At 31.3% G+C, this 25,977-nt stretch overlaps 2 protein-coding genes across 5 annotated transcripts in view; one reads left to right on the top strand and one right to left on the bottom strand.

The window, feature by feature from the left end:
* Nucleotides 1-16,332, bottom strand: part of LOC118203134 (uncharacterized) — a 29,771-nt gene extending 13,439 nt beyond the window's left edge. Inside the window, exons 1-2 of one of the 3 annotated variants that reach the window (XM_085822365.1) lie at nt 16,179-16,316; nt 302-422 (exon numbers count right to left, since the gene is read on the bottom strand). The gene's annotated coding sequence lies outside the window, so the exon portion shown is untranslated. Of the gene's footprint in view, nt 1-301; nt 423-16,178 lie in introns of all 3 variants that reach the window. The other 2 variants (XM_035375386.2, XM_085822373.1) reach the window with 2 other exon arrangements.
* A 1,136-nt stretch (nt 16,333-17,468) lies between these two features.
* Nucleotides 17,469-25,977, top strand: part of LOC118186767 (spermatogenesis-associated protein 22-like) — a 163,653-nt gene continuing 155,144 nt past the window's right edge. For both annotated transcript variants that reach the window (XM_085822351.1, XM_085822346.1), the window contains exon 1: nt 17,469-17,598. In XM_085822351.1, coding sequence (XP_085678477.1) covers nt 17,574-17,598 — 25 coding nt within the window. In that variant the 5' untranslated portion in view covers nt 17,469-17,573. The remainder of the gene's footprint in view (nt 17,599-25,977) is intronic.

Below are 25,977 nucleotides of genomic sequence, written 5' to 3'. Positions count from 1 at the left end.
CATACCAAAATGTCGTCAAACTACCTGTTACCATATTTCAAAGATTAGCCGAAATTTTTTCGTTTTCAATAACCTCTGTGTCACTTTCTTCACTATCGGAAGCGAATTATAATGACGAAGAATTTGATTAAAATCATATCAAAGACGGAGTACATCGAGATAAAATACTACATTTAGTAAGGAATTATAAGCCAAATAAAATAAAAACATCTGCCCTGAAGATAAGGATAGTGCTGACAGATTAACTTCCAATTCATTCATCATCATTCTTGTCAATCGAAATTTTTTCGTTTTCACTAACCTCTCTGTCACATTCTTCATGTCTTTATCCATTTTTTGCAGCAATTCCACTTTTTGTTTGATGGACATCGAAACATACTTTCGTTTTGTACAATCCTTTGGGAGCTCCAGAATCGGAAATCCTAGACATAATCGAAAGTTCAAGTTTACTTTTATAAAATTGCTCTTACAGTCTGCAAAAAATAATAAGCCAGATCCACTTCGAAAATTAAGGAACAACGCAATCATCAACATTAACTGAAATAGATAATTAGATAATTTTAGCTTATACCGTCCGTTATACATAAAACGCTCACGCGAAAACGTAGTCTGCGCTTGCGCACACGCAAATGCGCAGTCATAAGAGGTCTTACGAGCACGCGTAAGCGCCTATGCGAATGTGTCAACACGGTGCATGCGCAGAAAGTTTTTAGCTTTGAGGTCCGGTTTATAGATCATTCCGGATTATGGGTGTCCGAATTAACGACTTTTGACTGTATATAATACTCGGCCAACCCGTCGATCTTGACGTCATCGGCCAATCAGCGGCAACCACATTAGCTTACCGCCGATTGACCTCCGATCAAAATTTGCATGTGGAAAACTAAAGCCAACAAACGGCCCTCTTTTCCTCACGCAAAGACAAAAAAAAAAAAAAAAAAAACTTGCACAGAATTACAGAAGTTCATAGTTCAATTCTATTATATGAAAACACTTATTGTCTTTAAACACCGAAAACATCTAAACAAAACTTTCTTAAATTAACAGCACTCGCTGCTTTTGTAAATAAGTCGGCAGTATTTAATTTACTGGTGATAAAGTCAAGGTCAAACAATCCATCATTTACTAGTCTTCTAACAAAGTGATATTTTATGTCTATGTGCTTAGTTCGGCAATTTTCTATTGGCGATCTAGAAAAATCAATGGCAGACTTGTTATCACAAAATAGTTTACACTCTCTTAAATTAAACTTTAAAATTTCATCTTATAAGACATTTTTCATCCACATTAATTCCTTCGCTGCCTCAGATAAGGTGATATACTCCGCTTCCATGGTTGATAAACTTACACACTTTTGTTTAACAGTTTTCCAGATTACTGGTACTTCATCTAAATACAATATAAATCCTCCCATGGACACGTGGTCATCTCTATTACTTGCATAATCAGCATCTGAATAACAATATAAATTTATATGTTTAATTTTCGATAAATTTAACTTATTTAGTACTATTGAGATAACCAAGCAATTTCAACAATGCTTCCCAATGCCTAATTCCAGGATTCTCCTGAAATTGTGATAAGATAATTCACTGCATATGTAATATCAGGTTTTGTCCTGTTAGCTACAAAAACTAAACATCCTAACAGATTTCTAAAGGGTAATTAATGTATGCATTTCCGCAATTTCTGCACTTGTAGATGGACAATCTAATTTTGTAAGAATAGTGCCTTTAGCTATGGGAAGTGAAGTTATTAATATCTGGAAATGTTTAAATTTTTCAAAAATTTCTTCGATATATTTTTGCTGATGTATTAAAAACCCCATTCTCATTCTCTAAGAATTCAATTCCAAGTAACGTTTTAGTTTTGCCTAATACTTTTAAGATCAAAAAACTTACTCAGCTGTGAAATTACTTTATCTATACTATATTGATCTTTACTAAAAATCACAATATCATCTACATATAACAAGAATTACATTTGAACTCTTATAAACACAATTACACCATTGTATTTTCTTAAAATGTAGATTTTCTAAAGTACTTTCAAATTCACAAAACCATTCACGGCCGCTTTGATGTAGACCGTAAATGGCCTTGTGTAATAAACACACTTTATTTTCCTCTTCGATAAATCCCTGTGGTTGGGTCATATATATTTTCTCATTTAGGTTTGCATATAAATATGCGTTCTTTACATCTAACTGACAATTAGTCCATCCATATAAACATACCAGGATAGTGAAAAATATTCTTATGATTGAAAAATTTACTACAGGACTGTAAACGTGATCAAAATCTTCACCTCTTTTCTGCCTGAATCCCTGTGCTACTAAACGTGCTTTGTACTAACCACTTGATTCTTTTCATTTCTTTTTAGCGTATAGACCCATTTGTTTCCTATTATAGTTTTATTTTCTGGCTTTTCGACTAATTCCCAAACCTTTCTTTTCTTCATTGTGTCAATTTCTTCTTTCATTGCCTTATCCCATTCTTCGGCATTTACTGATTTTCGTGCTTCTTTAAAATTTTGTGGGATAACTATTTCTACGGAATTTGCCTCTTCAGACACAGAGCTAGTCTCCTGTTCTACAAAATTAACTTTCCCCAAGTATTCGTTTTTTCCACTAAAATCAAACTTATCTTTTTCAAATTTAATATTTCTTGCCTCACAATACTTTTCAATATCATTATAAGATCTAAAACGGGTGTCTGTTCCCTCTACATAATAATATATGTCTGTAAGTGTTCTGTCTGGCCTTTTAACTGCTTTTCTTTGCCAGTTTAAGTCTGATAATTCTTTTGTCATCTGACAACTTTATTTCTTCTCTAGAAGTTTCTTGTTCTTCATCTGATTCTGCTAATAGCTCAGATTCCTCTAGTCTTTTAAACTTAGTTTTTGATTTCTGTTCCAGGATGTCATTTGCTGCATTCAGTTTTTCATCGAACTTCACATTGCAGGTTTCTATTAATCTGTGTTCTTCTGGCAGCCATATCCTATAACCCCTAGTTTCCTTCGCATATCTTACCATGATTCCTTCTTTGCACCTCATTTGTAATTTATTTCTAATCTGTTTTGGCATGCCAACATAAGCTTTACAACCAAATATTTTAAAATAAACAACACTGGGTTTTCTATTTAGGAACATTTCATAAGGTGTTCGGTTGCTTTTATGACATACTCTGTTCCATGTATGTACGATACAGCCAAGAGCTTCTGCCCACCATTCTTTTCCCATTTTACCATCATTAAGCATAGCTTTAACTGCGTCTAATGCCATTCGGTTAAAACGTTCACACACAGTTCTCGTCTGGGGTGTACGCGTTTGTGCGTTCGACATTAATTCCATTTTCGGTTAAGTACCCTTCGAATTGCCTGTTACATAATTCCCCACCGTTATCGGTGCGTATACTTATTAATTTTCTATTCGTCAGTCTTTCCATTTGCCTATGATAATTCTTAAAGTTGTAGAACGATTCATTTTTATTTTTCATACAATACACTGTTACTAATCTACTACAGTCATCTACAATAGCAAGAAAATATTTACTCCCACCCTTAGATGGAACTGGTAGTGGGCCACAAACGTCTAAATAAACCAACTGCAATGGTTTATCCGATCTCTTCAGAACAGTTTTAAAAGTTATTCTGCTAGATTTAGCAATAATACACGATTCACACCTCTCTATTGGTTTTTCAAATTCTGGTAACCCTTTCCCGCTTTGATTCTTACTAGTTTTCTTAATATAATCAAAATTTACGTGGCTAAATCTCTGATGCCATAGCATTGCATCGTCTACTTTATTTAACCTTCCAGTTTCTGTATCGTAACCAGCTTCCCTTTTATTTGTTGCATATCTAAATGGTTTTACGTGATAAAGTCCGTCATATCGTTTAGCGTAGCATAATCTATCCCAATTATTAAAGTATATCCACATCTTCCCTTTTGAAATTTTAAAGCTAAAATGAGCACCTCCCTTTTCTAACCTTGCTCCCGATAGTAAATTTCTTCTTAGATTTGGATTATATAACACATTATCTAACTCAATCCAATTTATTCGATTGCCCACTTTTACTGCAAATTTGACGGTACCCTTTCCTAGCACTTTACTTTCACAATTTCCTACAGCTAAAGACATACGTATATCATTTATTTCTTCGAAATTTGTCATTAAATTTCTATTATTACAGAAATGAGTTGTAGCTGCAGTATCTATGACCCAATTAAATTTCTCTGTCTTACCTCCTTTATCTGTAGTTGTTACATAATTTTCTACTAACATTAATTCTTTATCTTTAAACTGTCCATTTTTATCGTCTATTTTAAACTTCTGATTTTTACTTACATTTTCTTTACACTGAGCGATTAAGTGCCCAAATTTATGACATCTGAAACAAGGTCCTATTCTCATATTCCCCATCTTTTTCTTAGATTTAGTTTTATTTTCAACTCTATCTTTCCCTGCATTTGAATCAATAGTATTAAACCGTGGCCTTCGAGAACAAGGCCTTACAGCTCAGTGACGTAGAGCGCGTGACGTGAGCGCAGAGAGTGCACCCTTCTTTGGGTTTGAGGCCAGTGTTGGGTCACGGGTTATTGTTAGTCGCCATTGCTACGAGAGAAGTGGTTGAACTGCAATTATTGACCTAAATCTTGGTATATACCGTGCTTTTTTTGTAGTCGGACACTTTAAATTTGAGTTTTTTTGCAATTTGTGGGTTGTTCCAGAAACAATATAATGTCTTACATGTGTTCAGTGCCGCGATGCAACTGAAATTACAATACATATTTTCGCTTTTCCTGTTGATGCAGATGTGAAAGTGGATACATGCAATAAAACGGAAGGACTTCATTCGGACTAAAAACAGCAGGGTGAGGTTTCAATACTATGATTTTATTGATATTTAAAGAAAACTAGATTAAATATTCGATGCGTTTACTATGTCTATTTTTAAAGCTAAAATGATTTCTACTGAAAAACTAGTGTAAAATATTAAAAAAGTAAACAATAACTAGTGTAAAATATAAAAGCAAACAATAAACTAATTAAGTCCATAATACTACAGGATTATTTAATGTATTGTAAATTTTGTTTCATGTATTGCTGAAACGCTGTGCATTATGATTATATATTAATCATATAGCATTAAATGATTTGTAATATCTAATTACTTCAGTTTTATTTTTAATGTACTTGTCATTATAGATTTAAAGATTTAAAAGTAATAATGTTTTTCATTTAAAAATTCAAATTTGTGTTTTTCACAAATTTGTGTTATCATTTTTTTAAACTTTTTTTTCGTCATATTTTCAAAATTGTGAAAATTGTAATTAATATTATATTTTTAAAAATATATAAACAAAACTTGAAAACAATATTGTTACACCAGTCGCTTATAATGCTTAAACTTTTTCCCCCCTAAAATTTTACTGTTACGTTTTTTAAATTAAACTTCATACATTAGCAAAATGCTATATTTTTTAAAAGCTATAGAGTATATGATGTTTTAAATGATGCAATAGAATAAACAATTAAAAAAGATTAAATATACTGGAAGAATGAAGTGCTTTGCAAGGGACGTCCGGTATCCTATATTATCATTGCACTTTCCTGATCTGATATAGGCTTTACCACGTGTGCTTCGGTAACGAGATGTGGGAACCTCGGCTAACTGCCATGCATATTTTAAAATGTTATTCTGAAGTGTGTTCCTTTCAAAATGTTGTCTATTAAATTTTCAGAGAATTACTATTTTTTCCCCTTTACAATTCCTTAAGGATACACATAATTAATCCAAAAAATCAAAACTTACACCTAGTTGCAGGCACAACTTTCGATCTAGGGAGCTACGAAATTAACTATTATGATTATAAACTCTAAAGTGGACATATCAAGATTTCGCTAAAGAGCAATATAGAATAGTAAGAATTCATATTGCAATTAAAAAAGTGTTTATTAAAGACAGTCGGCAAAATTAAAGTAAAATGATTTTCTGTGACAGATTAAAAATAGATCTTTGGTTTTTATTCTGTAAGAATCTGGATCACTGTAAGTTTAATAATTATTTTAATAATAACAATAGCACCATTTGACAGTTTAAAACAATGCTGACATTAAAAATTATCATTAAAAATAAATTTTAATATATTTATATCATTAAATAAATTATGAAATATTCCTTTTTAATATTTAGTTTATTATAAAAGATCTTTTACACTAAAATTTGTTTAAACAATAAATGTAATAACCAAAAATGCTAGTTCTTTCATTTTATCGCCATACTGAAGAAAATTAAATATTATTTAAAAAAGTCTAAGTCTGTAAGAAAAAGTTGGTTCTTGTAAAATGCTCTTTTTTTATTCATATTTTTCATGTTTACATATGAATGAAAAATAATATGCAATGTTTCGTTTGCAGTTCGAAAGCTTAACATTTTCTCGTTATGAAGTGTTGGAAAGTTTATCCAATCTATGGAAAATAAAATGGGACTAATATAAATAATTATTGATCATTCAGGTGAAAAATTTTATCAAGTATTAAGAAAAATAAGCTCAGGGTACAACTCTAATATACGCCCTAATTTCACCAAATGTGGCGATATGTCTTCTGCGCTGGTTTTTGGCGCGATTGCATGTTCTATGGCAACCCTGTTGATGTTGAAAAATCTTTCGCTGGAGCTCATTGGTTCGCCTCTGTGTCTGAGAAGATGGGAGGGAAAGATAAAATGGTAGTTGTTGAATTGAAGTTCGGCAAAAGGAAATATGATTGTGGCTATCCTGTTGAGAGGTAGTGGGTATTTGGAAGTGTGGAAAGAGGGTCTGGGAGATTATTTTTAATGGCAGTGCATGATAGAAGTAGGGATTTGTGATTTTATTTATTTGTGAACCATAGTATAAATTTTCTGGATAGTGTGTCTGACTGTCGTGTAAACACAATAGTGATTACGTGGCGGCATGTTAAAGGCGGTATGAAATTTATATTTCTGCTATTCGAAAACGCATTAATTAATGGTAAGTGCATTTTATTTTATCCTTGTTCTTATTTTGTAGAATGCTATGTTCATTGGTTCTTTAGTATGAATTTCTGTCGTTATTTTTGTTTTTTTAAATTGTTTGAAATTTATTTTAGTTTATTTTGTTGTTTAGTGTCTAGACTGTTCAATTCGTAGATGTTTTTTAAAGTTGAAACAGAACGCTGTGTACATGGTATTATTTGAAATTTATTGTTGTTATGTTATTTTATTAAAGCAAGGAGTGCGTAGATTGTAGATTCCTTCCTTGCCTAAATTGTGCAATTCGTAGAATTTTTTTCAAGTTAAAACAGAATGCTGTGTACATGGTATTATTTGAAATTTATTGTTGTTATGTTATTTTATTAAAGCGAGGAGTGCGTAGATCGTAGATTCCTTCCTTGCCTAAATTGTGCAATTCGTAGAATTTTTTTTAAAGTTTAAACAGGATGCTGTGTACATGGTATTCTTTGAAATTTATTGTTGTTATGTTAATTTATTAAAGCGAGGTGTGCGTAGTTTGTAGATTCGTTCGTTGCCTACATTGTGCAATTCGTAGATGTTTTTTTAAGTTAAAACATGTCGCTGTGTACATGGATTCTTGTCAAATATTTTTGGTTAGAAACTTTACGTTTTTGCTATCTAAATTTTTTGTTTTTGTTTCGGATATTTAGCTAAATTGTGTGTTCAAAACGTAGTTTTTGCATGTGCGAAAACCGCGTTTTTGGAGACATTTTAGGCTAGAAGTTCAAATGCAGACAAAAAATTTAGATAGTAATATGGCAGCGTGAAGTTTCTCGCCAAAAATATTTGCCGACTTGAGGGCACATATCAGAGTAGTTCCAAGCTCAGATATCTGAAGTCTTAAAGCATGATATATAATATATAAATATCATGCTTTAAGACGTAATAGTATGATTTATTTATAACGTGATAGTATCATTTATTTAATGATCTCCTATTTACTTTACATCTAAATAACATAAAATTAGCTTCTCTGATAAATTAGCGCGCTGTGCGTTCACTAGCTTCGAATGCAGGAGAGAGATTTCTTCGCACTCCTCATTGTGACGTCAAGAGAGAGCTGAACGGCCTTGTTTCTCGAAGATCATGATTAAACACGCTCACCTTGCTGTCTTTTAAATCGGCATTTACCTGGCAAAGTCGGCTTTCTTCCCTTACCAGTTCTTCAGCAATGCTTTCCAGAGTAAAATCTTCGTCCTTCCACCTATAGATCAACTGTACAATGACGGAGTATTTCTGGGGTAATCTCCTTATTGCCTGGAATCCTTTAAAAAGATCTGACAAGTTGTGACCAGCTTCAGCCAACTTCTTTGCAGTCATTCTTATCCTCATGATGAATAATCCTATTTCTTCATTTGGCGTATATCTAATACTAAAAAATTCATCCAGTAACTGAATATTCCTTGCTCTTGTTTTGAGTTCGAATTTCTTCTGTAGAACTTCCCATGCTTCTTTACCACTTGAACATTCTTGTATCAATGGCCTGAACTCAGCTTTAATTCCATAATATAATGTATTGAAGGCTCTGTTCTCTCTCAGTGTGAACTCCTGCTTTTCACACCTTGTTGCACTTTTATCTAATTCTTCTTCTTTGTCCTCTATGAAGCTCCAACAATTTCTATCCAGTAACAGCATTTTCATGTCGACTTTCCATCGATCCCAGTTGTCATGGTTTAACAGCTCAAAACCTTCAGGTAGTAATGGCATCTTCAATTAAGTGTGAGCACAACGACTTGAACAAACTTCTAAGACAGGTCAGCTTCTTTTCGTGGATAATGGCCCTCTTCACCTACATTCCTTCAAGGCTGAGTTGAACTGGATGACTGATTAGCTGTTGGTGCTGGGCCCATAACCCTGTTGGCAGTGGTAATAAAGGCAAAGCATATTTTGCTTTCCTTAAATAAAGCTAAGACTAATCTAAATAAAATTCATGCTTTATTCCGTAACTTAAAATAAAAGAGCTAACACTGTAGCCTTTACATTTAAAATCATTTGATTGAAAGCGAAACTAGCATAATGCTAACTGATAATAACACAAGAGAACAAGACATTCGCCGATACCGGCGTACATATATATAATACTCGGCCAACCCGCTGATCTTGACGTCATCGGCCAATCAGCGGCAACCACGTTAGCTTACCGCCGATTGACCTCCGATCAAAATTTGCATGTGGAAAACTAAAGCCAACATATATATTAAACGCGCATGCGTAAAAGTATTTTCGCATGCGCACACGCATATTCGCAGCTGTAAAGGTCTTACGCGCGTGCGTCAACGTGACGCATGCGCAGAAAGTTTGTAGCTTTGAGGTCCGGATTATGGGTGTCCGAATTAACGACTTTTGACTGTATTTTACTACAATAAAAATGTACCTAAATTAAACACTAAATGTTGATATAAAATATAATTTTTTTTTAAATATTTACACTACATTATGAAATACTTGAAGAATATTGTAAAAATTAATATTTCAAAGCTGTATGAAAAATCTCAAATCATGGATCAATGCAGGGACCGACATTGCATTATTATCATGCATGTCTATTATCATCTTCTAATTCAGAAACTGAAGATTCAGAACTACTATATGAAGAACTCCAATAATTATAGCTGTTACACTGTCATGATCGGAAAGATCCATAGAAGGATCATTCATAACTAGGTATTTTCTCCTCAGAAAGATAACTTGGTCTTTTAGCCATGGCTACACAAATGAATCTAAAAGTAAAATCCATGCTAGAATATGTCCCATAAAATCCCATCCTAAAATAGAAATGAAACTATAAACAACCACTTTTAAATGAGCTAAAAGGCCAGGTGCTTCTTCACCAGCTAGCAGTGTTTACATTTACATTCACGAAAATCCAATAAATCACAGACCATTGATGACCCCATTCTGTCCTCAGAGAGAGAAATACTAATGTACCACAGCACTATGGAACACAGATTAATAACACCATCTGTTAGTAAATATTTCCTTCCAAAACAGGATGCAACCGTGCATCACCCTGCCGCATAGGATTCACCATAAACCAAGGATGCTGCATTAGGCTCCGTAGGGCATCTAGCACTGACGAATATTTGTGGCATTCATCCCAAAAGGGTTAAATACAAGTTTTCATGACAAATACAAAAAAACCAGGCCACTCGGAGGGTTAAAATAAGAGTTTGTGGAATTTGGAAGAAACAACAGTAAAATTCCTGCAGCAATACAGATTTAAGCTGAAAAATTTCTAAAGGAATAATGAGGAAATGCATTTCCTAGATAATCGCCGTTGCTGAGGATTGCATTAAGCTTAGTCTCCACAATTCTGTGATTTTTTTCAAGCAAAAATAGATTGCTGTGTAATTCAGGTGAAGAGAAGACAAAAAAAAAAAAAAAAAAAAAAAAAAAAATTTACAGAAAGATTTGAACAAGAATATAAGTTTTATTTTTCTATGCATCATGTAATCCTTATTTAATAATTCAAATTTGTAATTTAAATTTCTAAAGTATTTTGTTTTCATATGTAGATAATGTTTACAGACTTAAAAAAATTATTGGTACTTTGGAAATAATCAAAATAATAGTGCGCGAAAAAAACCCAGCTTGCACTCCATAAATAACCTTTGCCTTTCCATCAGTAAAAAAATCGTCAAATTACACCAAGTGACTGCATTAATAAGTACCAAATTTTGCTAGGAACTTTATATTTTAAAAGTGAAAATTTTCATTAACCGAGAGAACAAGAATTACGAGTGAAAAAAAAGTTACATTTTAAAAGCAACAATAGAAAACACATATGCAACTAAGTATATTGCACAAAAACATAAATAAATAGGACAGTTCTGTATCTCTTGTTCTACTGGGCTACCTGACGAAATTCAAATTGCGTTTTTCATGTCTCAAAAGCCCGAATTAGGATATATACAGTCAAAAGTCTTTAATCCGGACTTGTTGAGGCTTCAGCAATTCCGGATTATAGATCATAAGTTTAAATCTGGTAAGATGGCATGCAGAAATTATAAAATTAAAAATATGAAACCCTAATTTATGAAATAAAGAGCAATTATGATCTAAAGGGTATCAAAAAAAATATTTTTTTTAAAAAAAAGCTTAATATTTATTTGTTTACTTTATTAAACATTTCTTTCAACGAGCGCATGCGTAAAGCATATATTACGCATAATCGAAATTAGAAAATTGCAACTAGAAGACTATTTGATGTGTATTCGTGATATTTATAATGACGAGGAATTTGATTTAAATCATATCAAAGATGGAGTACATCGAGATGAAATACTACATTTAGTAAGGAATTATAAGCCGAATAAAATAAAAACATCTGGCCTGAAGATAAGGATAGTGCTGACAGATCAACTTCCAGTTCATAGCGCACCGCGACGTTTCACCACCCACAGAGCAGCGTGAAATTGATAAACAGATTTCGGAATGGTTAGAGAAACAAAGGATATGCCTTTCTCCATTTTTTGCAGCAATTCAACATTTTTTGTTTGATGGATATCAAAACATGCTTTCACTTTGTAGATCCTTTAGTAGTTCCAGAATCGGAAATTCTTTTTGACATAATCAAAACTTCAAGCTTACTTATATAAAACTGTTCTTACAGTCTGCAAAAACTAATAAGCTGGATCCAATTAGAAGATTAAGGAACAATGCAATCTGCAACATTAACTGAAATAGATAATTTTAGCTTAGCTTATGCCGTCCGTTATACATTAAACGTGCATGCGTAAAGGTATTATACACATGTGCAGAAAGTTTGTAGCTTTGAGTCCGGATCATAGATCATTCCGGATTATGGACGTCCGAATTAAAGACTTATGACTGTATTAGATTTATATATAGCATCATTCTAACATAGGTATTTTGACACAAAATCACACTTTTTCTAAAATGACATGGCAATTTTTTTCCATGTTTCAATTCTATGATTCAAATTATGCCTAATATTAAATTTTGTAAAACATGATGTGAAATTTTAGAAGGAATTCAAAAATTTACCTTCGTGTATTTTTTTAGTTTTTGCCAAGAATAATTTAATTGGGAAAACTTCTTAATTTATAGCAACCTATTTTCCTTTTCTTTTTCTCATTGCAGATGAGTGGGAAGATTCATTATTCATACTTTCAAATAATTTTAATAAAGTCCATAAAACCAATTTGGTATTATCATTGCTAAAAAAAAAAAAGACGCTAAATTTCAAAATGGTCCAATATGTAAATTCATGTATACCTTAGCAATTTTGAATAATCAACTTTAATTTTGAATAAAAAACTCTAATTTTTTGCAGGTGTGCCTAGAAATATATCAACTTTATAATGTTAAAAATTTTATAACCTATAAAAATATTTTGAAAAATTTGTAAAAAATATTTAAAAATAAATCATAAAAAAATGGGTGAATTATATTTGGATTAAACCTAAATTTTGAACTCTGGAAGATGGAATCAAGTTAGTTTAATTAAAAAAAAAGAGAGATTATTAAATATATATGAAATTTAATAAACATCGAGAAGCTAAAATTTTGAGAGATAATGTTTTAAAAACTACATAAACAATTTTTACAAAATTTTGCAATTTGGCATTATTTGAGTCATACAATCGAAATACAGTCAAAAGTCATTAATCCGGACTCGTCGGGACTTCGGCAATTCCGGATTATAGATCATCAGTTTAAATCTGGTAAGATGGCATGTAGAAATTATAAAATTAAAAATATGAAACCGTAATTTATGAAATAAAGAACAATTATGACCTAAAGGGTATCAAAATTTACAAAAAAAAAAAAAAAAAAAAGCTTAATATTTATTTGTTTACTTTATTAAACATTCCTTTCAATGTAAGTTGTTTAAGTTGCTTCGTTTTATGTGATAAAACTTTCTCTTTAATTCTATAAACAGACATAATTTCTTCTTCAGTTACAAAGTTCCGCTGTTAAAGTATTATAATTGCTGTGTCGAGAATACCGACTAATTTGTCAATCGAAATTTTTTTGTTTTCAATAACCTCTGTGTCACTTTCTTCTTTATCGGAAGCGAATTATGATGACGAGAAATTTGATTTAAATCATATCAAAGACGGAGTACATCGAGATGAAATACTACATTTAGTAAGGAATTATAAGTGAAATAAAATAAAAACATCTGCCTTGAAGATAAGGATAGTGCTGACAGATTAACTTCCAATTCATTGCACGCCGTGGCGTTTCAGCGTTTCCCCCACCCCGGGCCGCAGAGCAGCGTGAAATTGATAAACAGATTTGGGAATGGTTTGAGAAACGAAGGATATGCCTTTATCCATTTTTTGCAGCAATTCCACTTTTTGTTTAATGGACTTCTAAACATACTTTTGCTTTGTAGATCCTTTACATATTAGTAAACATATATCGGAAATTCTATTTGACATAATCGAAAGTTCAAGCTTGCTTTTATAAAATCGCTCTAACAGTTTGCAAAAAATAACAAGCCGGATCCAATTCGAAGATTCAGGAACAACGCAATCTGCAACATTAATCTGCAACTGAATTAGATAATTTTATCTTAGCTTAGCTTATACCGTCCGTTATATATTAAACATGCATGCGCACACACATATTCGCAGCCGTAAAAGCGACGCATGCGCAGAAAGTTTGTAGCTTTGAGGTCCGGATTATGGGTGTTCGAATTAACGAATTTTGACTGTATGTAAAACAATTGGTATGTTATTTCAGAAAAAGTCCGATTTTGTGTCAAAATAACTATGTTAGAATAATGCTATATATAAATTTAATATATATCCTAAGATGTGTTTTTGAGACAAGAAAAATGCATTTTGAATTTCGTCAATCGGCCCAGTAGAACACAAAACATAGAACTCTCCCATTTTTTTTTTTTTTTTTTTTTTGAGAAGTGTATCTTTCTTGCCAATGAAGAAAGATGCAAAATCAAAATTATCACCACAGCTGCTACGGAAGACATGTATCCACAAAGCTTTAGGCCAGAAAGCAAAAGATATGTTTATTAAAAGATTATGATGCTTTTAGTAAGAGCAGCAGGAGAAGGAGCAGCGGGAGGAGGAGCCGCACAAGGAGGAGGAGGATGCTCCTCCTCCCGTACAGCGAAAGAGTTGACCTGAAGAGTTAATAAAATATGCAAAAGTCTCAAGCTATTGTAAAATGTATTGAAAATCAAAAACGAGTGAAAATACTATTCATTAACGGTTTAATTTTAAGACAGTGGTTTCCAACCTTTTTCCTTATGCATGCCCTTTAATAAAGCTTTAACCTCGTCTTCACTCTTCAATATCTACGACCCTTTACACAATTTCAATGGTCTTACAATTACCACTGTGTTATTTTAATGTTATAAAACTAACTGACAGCAAAGAAAAAGGTCAGGATAATATTGCATTATTTATTTCAAATATACATACTGATAACTATATAACCAAAATGTAACATTTTTAATGCACTGTATTTTACTTTAGAATTTCCTTGATAATTCACTCAATATTGAAATTATGTTTGGTTACCAATTATTTTATACAAGACTGGTTGACAAAACAGAAAAAGGAATAACATAAAATATGAAAGAAACTGACAAATATGACTGGCACTGATTGGCACAGTTAGTTACCACTTATTTCATCGCTTTTATATACACTGGCTTCACCACAGCCAAGTGGTTACATTTTTCTAAAAATTTTTCTTCCTATGTAATATAAAGACAAACAAGTTTTTATTAAAAAGGCCTCCATGAAGACACCTTCCCCTTAAGACATATAACCTTTATGAGCTTTGTAATATTCAAATAACATTTGTAAAACATTTTAATCAGAAAAAAGTCGTACGAAAAGTCCTAGCAATTACTTTCCCTTTTATTCACTGACAATGCAAACTTTCTGAACACACTGTTTTTTAAGCATTTATAACGCTTGTGTTATCAATGATAAATTTTGGTAAAAGTTTACAATTGGGTGCCCCTTGTTTCTTGGCGATTCTTTTTTGACGCCAAGATCGGCGCCAGGAAGGCACAATTTCAAGGATGGCCCCTACACAAAACCAAAATAAGAAGTCAAAGAATTGCACAAACTCTGTGTCCATGTACACATCGATCTATTTCCACTTAAAAAAAAAAATCAGAGAATTGCACAAACTAGGCATTGCGCACTGCCTTAACTTTGTCCATGTATACATCAATCTATTTTCATTTTTTAAAAAAATCAGGAAGCTAAAACAAATTAAAAACTATCATGGTAACCAGAAATGAAGCTTCATCGCCAAAATGTAACAAAATTTGTCGCTAAACGAAGGGGCACCCAATTCTACATTAGAGCCCAAAACTGTATTTCAAAAGCTCTTTGATGGCAAAACCTGGGAAGTTCAATAAAATGTTCAGTAAGATTCGTTCCAACTCATGGATGGCTCAAAAGATGTAAAGAATGAAACAGCATTTCTAACTGGAAATTGCACAGTACAAAGGAAGTTGCAGAGCACAATTATGTTGCTAACTGGACAGAAGGTATTTCATCCAACTGATTATGGACTGTTAAATTAAAAAAATTTCTTAAAATGGCTTCAAGATTATTGATAAATTGCCAACAATATCGCATACCACTGCGAAACACTCAGCAGGCTACATTCACTATTAATTAGATGCCTATTTACACAACGGGTCATCATATTTACTCTCTGTATTCCCCAAGGGCATATTATGTGTTAAGCACATTTGTCACGAAATCATTAGTTTGGGGAATTCATTATAACGTAAAACATATAACGAATTTGCTGATTTTTAATCACCTTCTGATTCCACCGATTTAGAATATAGTAATAAACACAAGATACAAATTCGATAAAAATATCTCTTTACAAAAATACTAGATGTAACACATTCTACTACTACACTGAAGCGGGTTTCTAGTGAAAACTATGCCGCTAAATCTTTAATTGAAAAATGAACTGAAGACCCAAATTTTTCATTTAAATAAATTAAATCATAGCTCGAGCAATAAATATTTCATGATACTCTGGTATCAATATTCTCCTTACAATTTTTTACACACAAAACATGAAAATATGACATTTTTTGAACAATGATCAAGTATTTATTGAATGCACACATACACATATATGATGCTATAATTAAAAGTACTTACATCTTTCGTATCACAAAGAATACCATAAACACAACTTCAAAAACATGACAGTGAAAACAACGCGAGTTTAATGACATAAATCTTTAATTTTGCATTTCATTCCTCACAATTACGCACTATTTATTTTACCTAAGAACACGGTTGCCAAATTCGAGCATAATTATAAATAATACCAACAAGTAGGGCTAAAATGATAGCTTTGAGGCCGGCAACCATACGGAGGATAATATTTTACTGGAGAAGTACATAACATACACTTAATACAATTTAAAAATAGGTTACCTTTATTGGAGTCACGAAAATTTAATCAAATTTGAACAATGCAAGAGATTTGGATACTGTATGATTTTTGCGATTTTAGCTGTCCACATTGGTTTTTTTTTTTTTTTTTTTTTTTTTTTTTTCCTTCTTTACAAACATTTTTTGAATAAAAATAAAGACCTTTTGATGAAATTTAGATAGCTTGTGTGAAAATTAGATAGCTTGATGATGAAATTTAGATAGCTTGCATGATTGAAGATATAAATAAGTTATCTGCGTCAAACAGATCCAAACAAATTGCAGAAACCGATTTACGATTTCAAGCAAATATTTAGAAGCTAAATTAAGGTTACTGAATGTGGAATTAAACGATTTTCATGTAAGTAAAATTACTCATAATTTTAGAACCTGCTCATATTTTTTTAAAATGCGAATATTAGTACTATTTATGACCGGATCTGCTAGGAACTAATTCTAAAGCCAAATCTCATAATTTCTTTGGTAAAGCTGCAACATAAAAGTAAGTTTATAATTATTGCTTCAAATATTTTTAATGCCTTGTTATTTTTTGAAAGTGCATTAGTCTAAATGTAATGCAGCCATTTTTTCATATAATTATTTTCTGAAAATCAAACCTATTTGATGATAAGTATGGCCTAGTGCTTCATTAAAATATCTTGAAATATTCTGTAAAGAATTTCGTGTTTTTTTTAGAGAAAAACATGTTTATTTAGTTTACATCAAAAGGTGGTGTTTAGAAAACTTAGCTTTCACGTAGAATGTTTCCAATATATAAAGATCTTATACAAAGGCCATTCTTTATACAAAGCCCGTTTTAAAATTCTTGAAAAGTTCTTCAAATATCCAAGTTCGTTTATTACCTGAGGCCTTCTGTAATCCTAACAACTTAGTAAATTTTCGCCAAACAAAAGCAAAAGAGATATATTTGATAGATTTTTGCCATATTTAAAGCTTATAATCTAGTAATAATTTAAAAGAGATGGCAACAACCATTGCATAAAACTTATCGTCTGCTGCATTTAGAATATTTACAAAGAATGTGTCAATTTGAGAGAATTTTTCTTATTCATATATATCTAACCTGACTTTAAAAAGCATTCTCAGCAAGTGAAAATGAGTTATACCGGAAGATTTAAAGGTACTGTAGTGAGTTGTCTGTTCTCTTACATAGTTACTGTATAATAAATATAACTTTCTTTTTGATTATCCTATAATCTGTGTTCCTTAGATCGGAATATCTCTTATCTGTATTCTGAATAACGTATTTTGCTACTTCAAACATTCTATGAAATGAAAGCATTCTAATACATCCTGCAATTTTTTGTAAAATAATTCAGTTGCAAATTAAAATAATGCTAATAGTTAATTCTCACTGCTAGCAGAAGTGAAAAACAAGTAATATAAAAAAAAATTAAGTCAATTCTTACTTAGGTCAACAAAGAAAAATTTTATTTTAGTTACTTTTTAGTAACATTATTAGCATTTTTTGAGACACTAACATTCTTTTTTTATAAATTGACTTTAATAGGTGAAAAAACTGTATTAACATCAAGTGTCGTCCACTGCAAGTTTAAAAAATGTATTTGAACTTGAGTGGCTGAATAAAAAGTATTTTATTAACGATTGAAAATTTGAACAAGATATAGGGAGAGTGTGAGCTAATAGTAGGAATTTAATAATAAGATGTTAAATGTAAAATAGTGGTTTCAGACTATCCAGGATTTATTTGACAGAATGCTAGTTTGACATTTTAATACCTGAAATGTTGGAATTCAAGATTTTGCAAACTATCGTTCGTTGAACTTTTTATTTCATTTTACAGTATTTGCCACAGCTACAAACGGCTCACATTTGTTTTCGAATAGTTGTGCATTCCAAGTTTATTTGCAAATATCGATTACTAAATATTATCAAAATAACTTACATTTTTTCTGATACACTATTGATCATCGTTTTTAAAATCTGCTCCTGTTTTAGAAAAAAATATTTAAAGCGTTTTGAGTAAAATAAAAGTAATTCATTCAAAATGTTCTGATTCAGGCACTTTGAACAAACAGCTTATTTTTAATTAAAAAAAAATTAAAATAACCGGACACTCATTATTCTTGATATTTTTCTGGATATCCTTTAGCTAAAAATTCCCGCCCTTTGCATGGATTCAACTTACAATTTTCGCTTAAGAATATTCTGTTAAGTACTAATCCTTCGTAAAAATTGCTTTTAATAGAGCTTTCGAAAAAATATCATGTTTTCCTCTTCTTTCTCCAATTCACTCCGTATATGTACGATAAGACTTAAGTTCGGAAATTTTGACAATAAAGAAATTTTGGCAATTTCAGGATAGTTGCATAATAACCAGTAGCGAACATTTAGGGCTGCATTTTTAGCATCCTGATAGAACTTAAATGTTATCCTGATAGAACTTGAATGTATTTTGCATATCAAATTTCTTACACATGCTTTCAGATTTCCATTAAGAATACTGCATTTATACTCATCCATATTATTTTCTATATAAACTATATTTCTTACTCTAGAGTCCTAGAGACAGTGACACATCCTCAAACTTTTATACCTCCAAACAGTAAATAATTGGTTTCGAATTCAGTTTTTTATTCAGCTTTCGCCACATAGCTATGCTCAATCCTCTCGCATCCTTCGTAGTGTAACTGGAAGCAAGTTCGACACGTATTCGAAAGGACCGGAGTTCGAATCCCGATATATTTTTTACGTTCCTGCATTGATATAACTTAATGACTCTACAGTTGTGCCCGAATTAAAAAGATGGTGGACGATAATTTCACCACCTTTTTAATTCGGGGAATTGGATCTCCTAATACCCAATTGTTTTTAAAAGGGGGAGTATATAAGGCATTTTCTCTCTCCTTTCGGCATGCATTTGTGGTGTAACTGAAAACACACTCGACTCGTGTACCCGAATTCGGAGTTCGAATCCCGACGAGGGCATTGCACATTTTTCAAGTTCCTATATCCATATAACCTAATGATTTTTTTCTACACAGCCATCGGACCTAAATGAGTCAAATTGCGAGTATAACATTGTTTAATATGATAAGTCTTTGCTTACCACAGACTTTGCGAATTCCAGAGGCGTTTTCCTTATTTTCTTGATGAAAAATTTCCTTCTTGCTGATCGTCCATTGCATCCAATCATCCTTGTATTGGTTTCAAGGTTAACTTTTATGCAAACTGTTCTTTTGACGCCGTTGTTTCACAGCATTAATATTTGAGTTTTGTTCGATTTTTCGTTGGTTTTTTTACTCTTTCATTACTAATTGGAATGTGGTTCAGACTTAAAAACATTTGCAACAGTTCCACGCAATTTTTCATTATTTTATGACATCAAAGATAGTTGAACGATTTACATCAAGGATTATTTAGAGTTCCGAGTACTGCTAACACATTAAAAATGATTAATAGTTAATTTTCTAATAGAATTATATAGTGTTAGTTTAGAGTGTGTTCTCATGTTCACTTCAGATCCGGAACTTTTATAAAATTTTCGAAATAAATAATTTTTGCTATGTATTAAGACAAAAAGCATTATCTCAACTAATGTTTCGAATTTCCGAATTATGTGAATTACCAATTACTACGTTTTGAACAAACTATTTTATTATAAGAAATATTTTGATAATACTTATATTTTGCAACAACCAATTCTTAAAACAGAGAGAAAATAATGTATTAGGAAAATATTTCGAGTTTATGTTTCAAGATTTAGCACAAGATATATGTAAATAAATTTTAAAAAAATTTTATTACAAGTGTCCGAAAACAAATTTGAGTCACTGTATGCCTAAGTCCCTCAGGTTTAGTTCCATAACGAAAAAAAGAGTTTATCAACCTCTGCTGCTAAATTAAATTGTACAGCTGCATTCTGAAACATTTTCTTAAATAATATATATATATATATATATATTAAATGCCAGCAATTTGCCTGCAAGGCGAAGGGTAGAAAATTAATTCTAAAAGACTATATTGTAAAATTAGAAAGTAACGGGGGGGACATAAAGAAAAAGAAAGCTGAAAGCTTTTAGATTTTATATTCCTCCCAATAGGGTTTTTTTTTTTTTTTTTTTAACGTTTCATGTGTTACCTTTATTTATTACATATCATGGTCTTCGCACTTAAGCCGTAAAATTCAATTCAACAGCAGTATCACAAAATATTTAATAATAGCATATCTTTAGAATATCAGATACATAGCCTCGCGCCCTGGGGAAAATTTCTTTTCCGCAGAGTGTTATCATTCCTTGCTTTGAAATCGTTGAGTTTGTTAATCAAAAATTCTTTAAAATTTTGCAAAATATGAAATAGGTAATAAAACAAATTCCAAATTTGGGCTTTCAAATGCCCCCACATTTGAGTGGAGGACTACGTTATTCAAAATTTGATGTCTTTCAGGTACTGTTGTTCTTTCACGATGCGAGAAAAAGACATATATTAATGAAGATTCTTCATTATTTAATTTCTTTAAATATAATGCAGAGCTCTAATATTTGTGGCAACAATTTGTGTTTCAATTAATCGGCTTCGCGCTCCCTCGCTGCCGATATTTTAAATCTGATGCGCCCGTAAAGCTATCGAGCCAGCTTCTAATATAGTGTTAAATTATGTATTCATTGACTATTATTCAACGTTTAATTTAAATTTGACTGCTCTATATTTTGTATGCAGTATGTAATGTACGCCTGGGGGTCCTGCTACAAGCTGACCACTTGTTCAGGGCATATGCTTACGCAGCCCGGGGCCCACGGTCAAGAAAGCAGATTTTGGGCACTGCAGGCCTTGGCCCGTTAGGGCTGTTACGCCACTGAGTTTAGTTTATGTAATGTATGCGGTAATGGAATAAGCAACATGCACCTGTAATGTGAATAGCAATGGAGCAGTCTGTAATGTATAACGTATTACGTATAGCGTACAAAATCCCAATTGCATTAGAGTACATTGCATGTAGCATAATGTAACCAATGAGTACTAATGCTATAATATGTAATGTAAAAAGTACTAATCGTCACAATATGAATAATGGAAAGTTAGTTATGTCTTCTATACTGCATTCAGTAATGCGTGAAATGAAACTCTGCAAAGTGAAACAGTATATAGACACTCAGTTGCATTACTTAAATGTATGTAATGTACACGACATGTGTAATGAGTACAACTATGTAATAAATAATGACGCAATATGTAATGCATGTAGTAATTGTTATAGCAATATGTAAAGTATACAGCAATCTGCTATGTAAGCAACATGTAAAGTGTATGGTAACGAAATTTGTGTGCAGTAACGCGTAATTTATGCAATATATAACGAGTAAAATAATGTAATAATTAAAAGGCAATACGAAAATGATGCAAAATGTAATGTTCGTATAGTAACAAGTAATATATCAACTTGTAATGAGTGTAGTTGCGAAATAGGTAATAAGACTAAAGAAGGAAAATGTAATGTATATAGTAATCGTTATTGCACATTGTAAAGGATACAGCAATTTGTATTGCACGCAGTATTTAACGTGTACGGCAGGAGCATTAGATACTACAATACGTAATCTAAATAGCAATCTAAGAATATGATGTAAGAGATAAATCAAGTGTTTTGTAATGCAATAAGTAATATGTAACGCATAGCATTAGACCCGCAGGAATATATTGTTTTCAATTGTAGGTAATCAATGTGCACCATATCCATTATATAAGGTACAGAAATCGGTATTCAAAGATATAATGCAACGCAATAAGCAATGTGTAAGGAGCATTTTGTATAGCGATTGATTTTTCAATATAAGTATTGTGCGTAATGTATTTTTAGCAAGGTGCTCTATACAGTGTTACACAAACAGTTAAATATAATCAAGGACAATGTTCAAATGAGTAATGCACTATAAAAAAAAAAGGTCGTTCTTTATAGGCAAAAGTTTTGTAAAGTTACAGAAATCAAAAAGTTACACAAGAATTTCCTGTAATGTGAACAGTTGGAAAGCGATCTGTGGCGAGCACAGATGAATTGCGTGTATCATTACAGATAATGTTTCAGAAGCCGCGCGGAAGAATCACGTGACCGACTGGAGATCAGCCAATCAGGAGAAAGGTGTTTGAAAGCTAGTTGCAGGAAAAAACATGGCTGAATGCCTGTTGGTTGTATAACGGAGGTAAGTAAGTTACAATTACTGTTTGAAATATTTTCTGTTCATTTTATGCAGATTATTCTTATGCACTTTGCACTGTTATATGTATTGGGTAAGTATTTTAAGGTTTAAGCTTTGCTATTAAGTAATATCAGTGTTCGTAATGTCTAATGAGTTGAAAGAGTACAAAATATTTATTCCAAATGCAGATCTAATACTATTATTTTATCATTGTGCATCCGATAAATTACTCCTTAAATTGACCGTATTATTTGTAACTAATTATTCCAAAATTTAATCACTATTGTAGTATTTAATTGAAACAGTAATGTGGTTGTTGGAAACAAAATTAATCAAACATTACAAACAAAACAAAACAAAATTAGCGTTCGTTTGCAATCGTCTGACCAAAGAACGTTTGACATCTTTTTCCCGGCAGGCCTTGCGAGAAAAGTTTATGTAAACATTTAGAATTCTGAATGTAATGTATATATTTTTTGCTTATTAGCTTTAGTCTATTCTTTTTCTATGGTTACCTGATTAATTATACTTGGTATCTAATATGTTTATGTACGAGATGTGTTATGAATTAAAATTACAAAAACTTGAACAACACGGCCTTGCGAGAATCTCGTTTATTCTTTAGTGTAATATTATTTTTTCAGTGGTATTAATTTCTTACTACAATGTTATAATTCCAAAATGAAATAATTATATTGATTAAAAATATGTCGCATCATACTTTTCGTAATGTTTTGTTTTACTAATTAGATGCAACTTAATTATTCCATATATTTTAATATACCAATATCAACAGGCGAAAGATGGAAATAACCTAAAATATATTTTCTAAAAATTTGTTAAACTAGTTATAAACGAAAACTCAAATTTTGTACATTATTTCCAAAAATATCATTTCATTAACATTTTAGAAATGACAAAATTTATTATATTGTATATATAACTACCATTGCATACTTATTAAGTTTTTAAACATTTAATGTAGAATTTATATTTATGTTTATTTTATTTTGCACAGTTTTAATACAGTTTTGAAGTATGATAGTCTTGTTACTAGGATAGCATAAATCTGCTAATACAAGTTTAATACATTTTTTGACAAATGTTTATCTCATTCATGTAGTATAAGGGCCCACTAGCGGCCGAGCGGTAAAGTCGCTGAACACTGGTAGTTCGGTCCGAGGTTCGAATCCTGCGAACGGGCTATCTGCATAGGTGTTTTCGTAGTTTTCCCCATGTGTAACGCATATATGAGCCAATTTCCTTTAGAAAGTCCTCCACGAAGGCATCCCTCCCCTTAGATAGCCCTCGAGGCTTTGCCGTAATTAAATAACCTACCTAATCATGTAGTATAATATATAAATCATAAAATAAGTTTTCTTAAAAATAAATTATGATTGTTTATTAGAATTTAAAACAATTCTGTATCTGTATTTTAGTGTTAAAAGTAAAATAAAATAAAATAAAAATAAATTTTTAATGAAGCAATTGATTTTAGCATGGAAATGCAAGCTATTTTTCCTTACAAAGCCGTCCATGAATATATACTTCCCTTTAGGCTGATAGCCTTTGCATGCTTTGCCATATTCTATCAATTCAAATGATGCAAATATGCAAAAAATTTTACTTTCTTTGAAAGTTAATGCAGGAAATAAAATTCAATGCATTTGTAAACTACATTAGTTCATATCTTGGCATTTTAATTGCCCAATGATTTACTAGTCCAAAGTAATGCAGAATTCAGATATCGTTCAAATAAAAGAAAATTATGAAGGTCTGATTTTTAGACGTATATATGAAGATTTATTTTTTTTTAATATTATTTTTAAGTTAACCAAATTAAGAAAATTAAAGAAATAATATTGTGATAGTAGTAGTTTATCCATGATTACTTTTCATTTGTTATATTCCGACTGTGATTGTGTCCTTTGGAATTTAAATTATTTATTATAAAAACCTAATTTTCCCCTCTCAATTTTCGGAAGATAAAATTAGTAAAAATAAGTGGGAATATGGCATCAAGAGCATTAGATATCCTCATTTTCTTGAAGCTGTTCACTATTATTATTTCATCTATGATACGCCATGTACCCAAAATCCACTAGCAAATCAGTTAGTAAGATGAAAACGACGACTACGCGGACGAAAAATTTAGGGTAATTCGTTTTGTGAACGGCTTAGAAGACAAACATTACCTGAATCATTAAAACAATTTCAGAATCCTGTGTTAAAAGAAAGCTAGGGGGGAAATGTTGCCCGAGTCCTAGTGATTCATTTGGACCAATATGTAATATTGGTTTAGAAATTTAAGGTAATAAATATAATATTTTTCGAATGCTAAAACAGTTCGAGAAATTTATTCAAGTTCTGAATTCTGAATATAAGTATACTGTATATTATATTTAATAACTATGGTGGCTTCATTTATGAAAAGATTTGTATATTGGCTGTTTTTGTACAATGAACCTTCTCTAAGCTAGCTATGCGTGATTCCTGAAGATTTTGATCTTCAATGATATTGGGCATCTTAGAGAAGTTATGTTTACTAATTAGTTATTTTATGACGAATGCTGGTTAAATTTAAAAAGTGATTGACGGGTAGTTTGTCGTAATGAGACGGTTCACCGTAATCCAATTTTTTAAAGAAGTTAAGCTGTTCTTAATTACTTAAGATATTATAAAGAAATATGATTAAAAGTGTTATATAAGCACATGTTTAAAACAGCTATTAAAATAATTTTTATAAGCTTTTTAAGAGCATAATTATGATTTTAAAAGAAATGTTTTTTTCTTTATTTAGGAGACATGGTTTACATGTGGAAAGAGGGAAAAACCATTCATTTTTTCCAAGCAGCCGAAACGAATTTTTATGAAATGTTATATTGTGTTATTTTTTATTTATTTCTTTTTTCAGGTTTTATATAAAGTTTATGAATTAAGTAATAAATTATTTTTACTTCTGTATTTTAATTAGCATATTATTTTCTTCATAGTGTTTCACAATAAAATTATAAATTCAATAAACTTTCTTAATTAACATGTTGTAATATATATATCATTTGGAATCCACGGAAATATAATAACAGATTTGCAAATCTCTATGCCCTTCCAAAATTTCATAAGTCATCTATTAAATTCAGGTTCATTGCCAACAGTACCAAAAGTTATCTTAAAGAAATAGATTATCTTTTTGCAAAAAAACTTCGTTTAATATGTGACTTGATTAATAACTATGATTTTCAAGATCTGCATTGAAACTGGATGATTTCAAGTAACGAACTCGTAATTAAGACAATTAGTTCAATTAAAATCGACCATATACAATGCTACTATTTCGAAAA

This window comes from Stegodyphus dumicola, chromosome 1 (genome assembly GCF_044657685.1).
Source record: "Stegodyphus dumicola isolate Sdum_Otavi_A_Nest chromosome 1, ASM4465768v1".
NCBI classification, from domain to species: domain Eukaryota; kingdom Metazoa; phylum Arthropoda; class Arachnida; order Araneae; family Eresidae; genus Stegodyphus; species Stegodyphus dumicola.
Note: the sequence above shows the minus strand (reverse complement) of the source record. Positions and strands in the feature narration are given on the sequence as shown.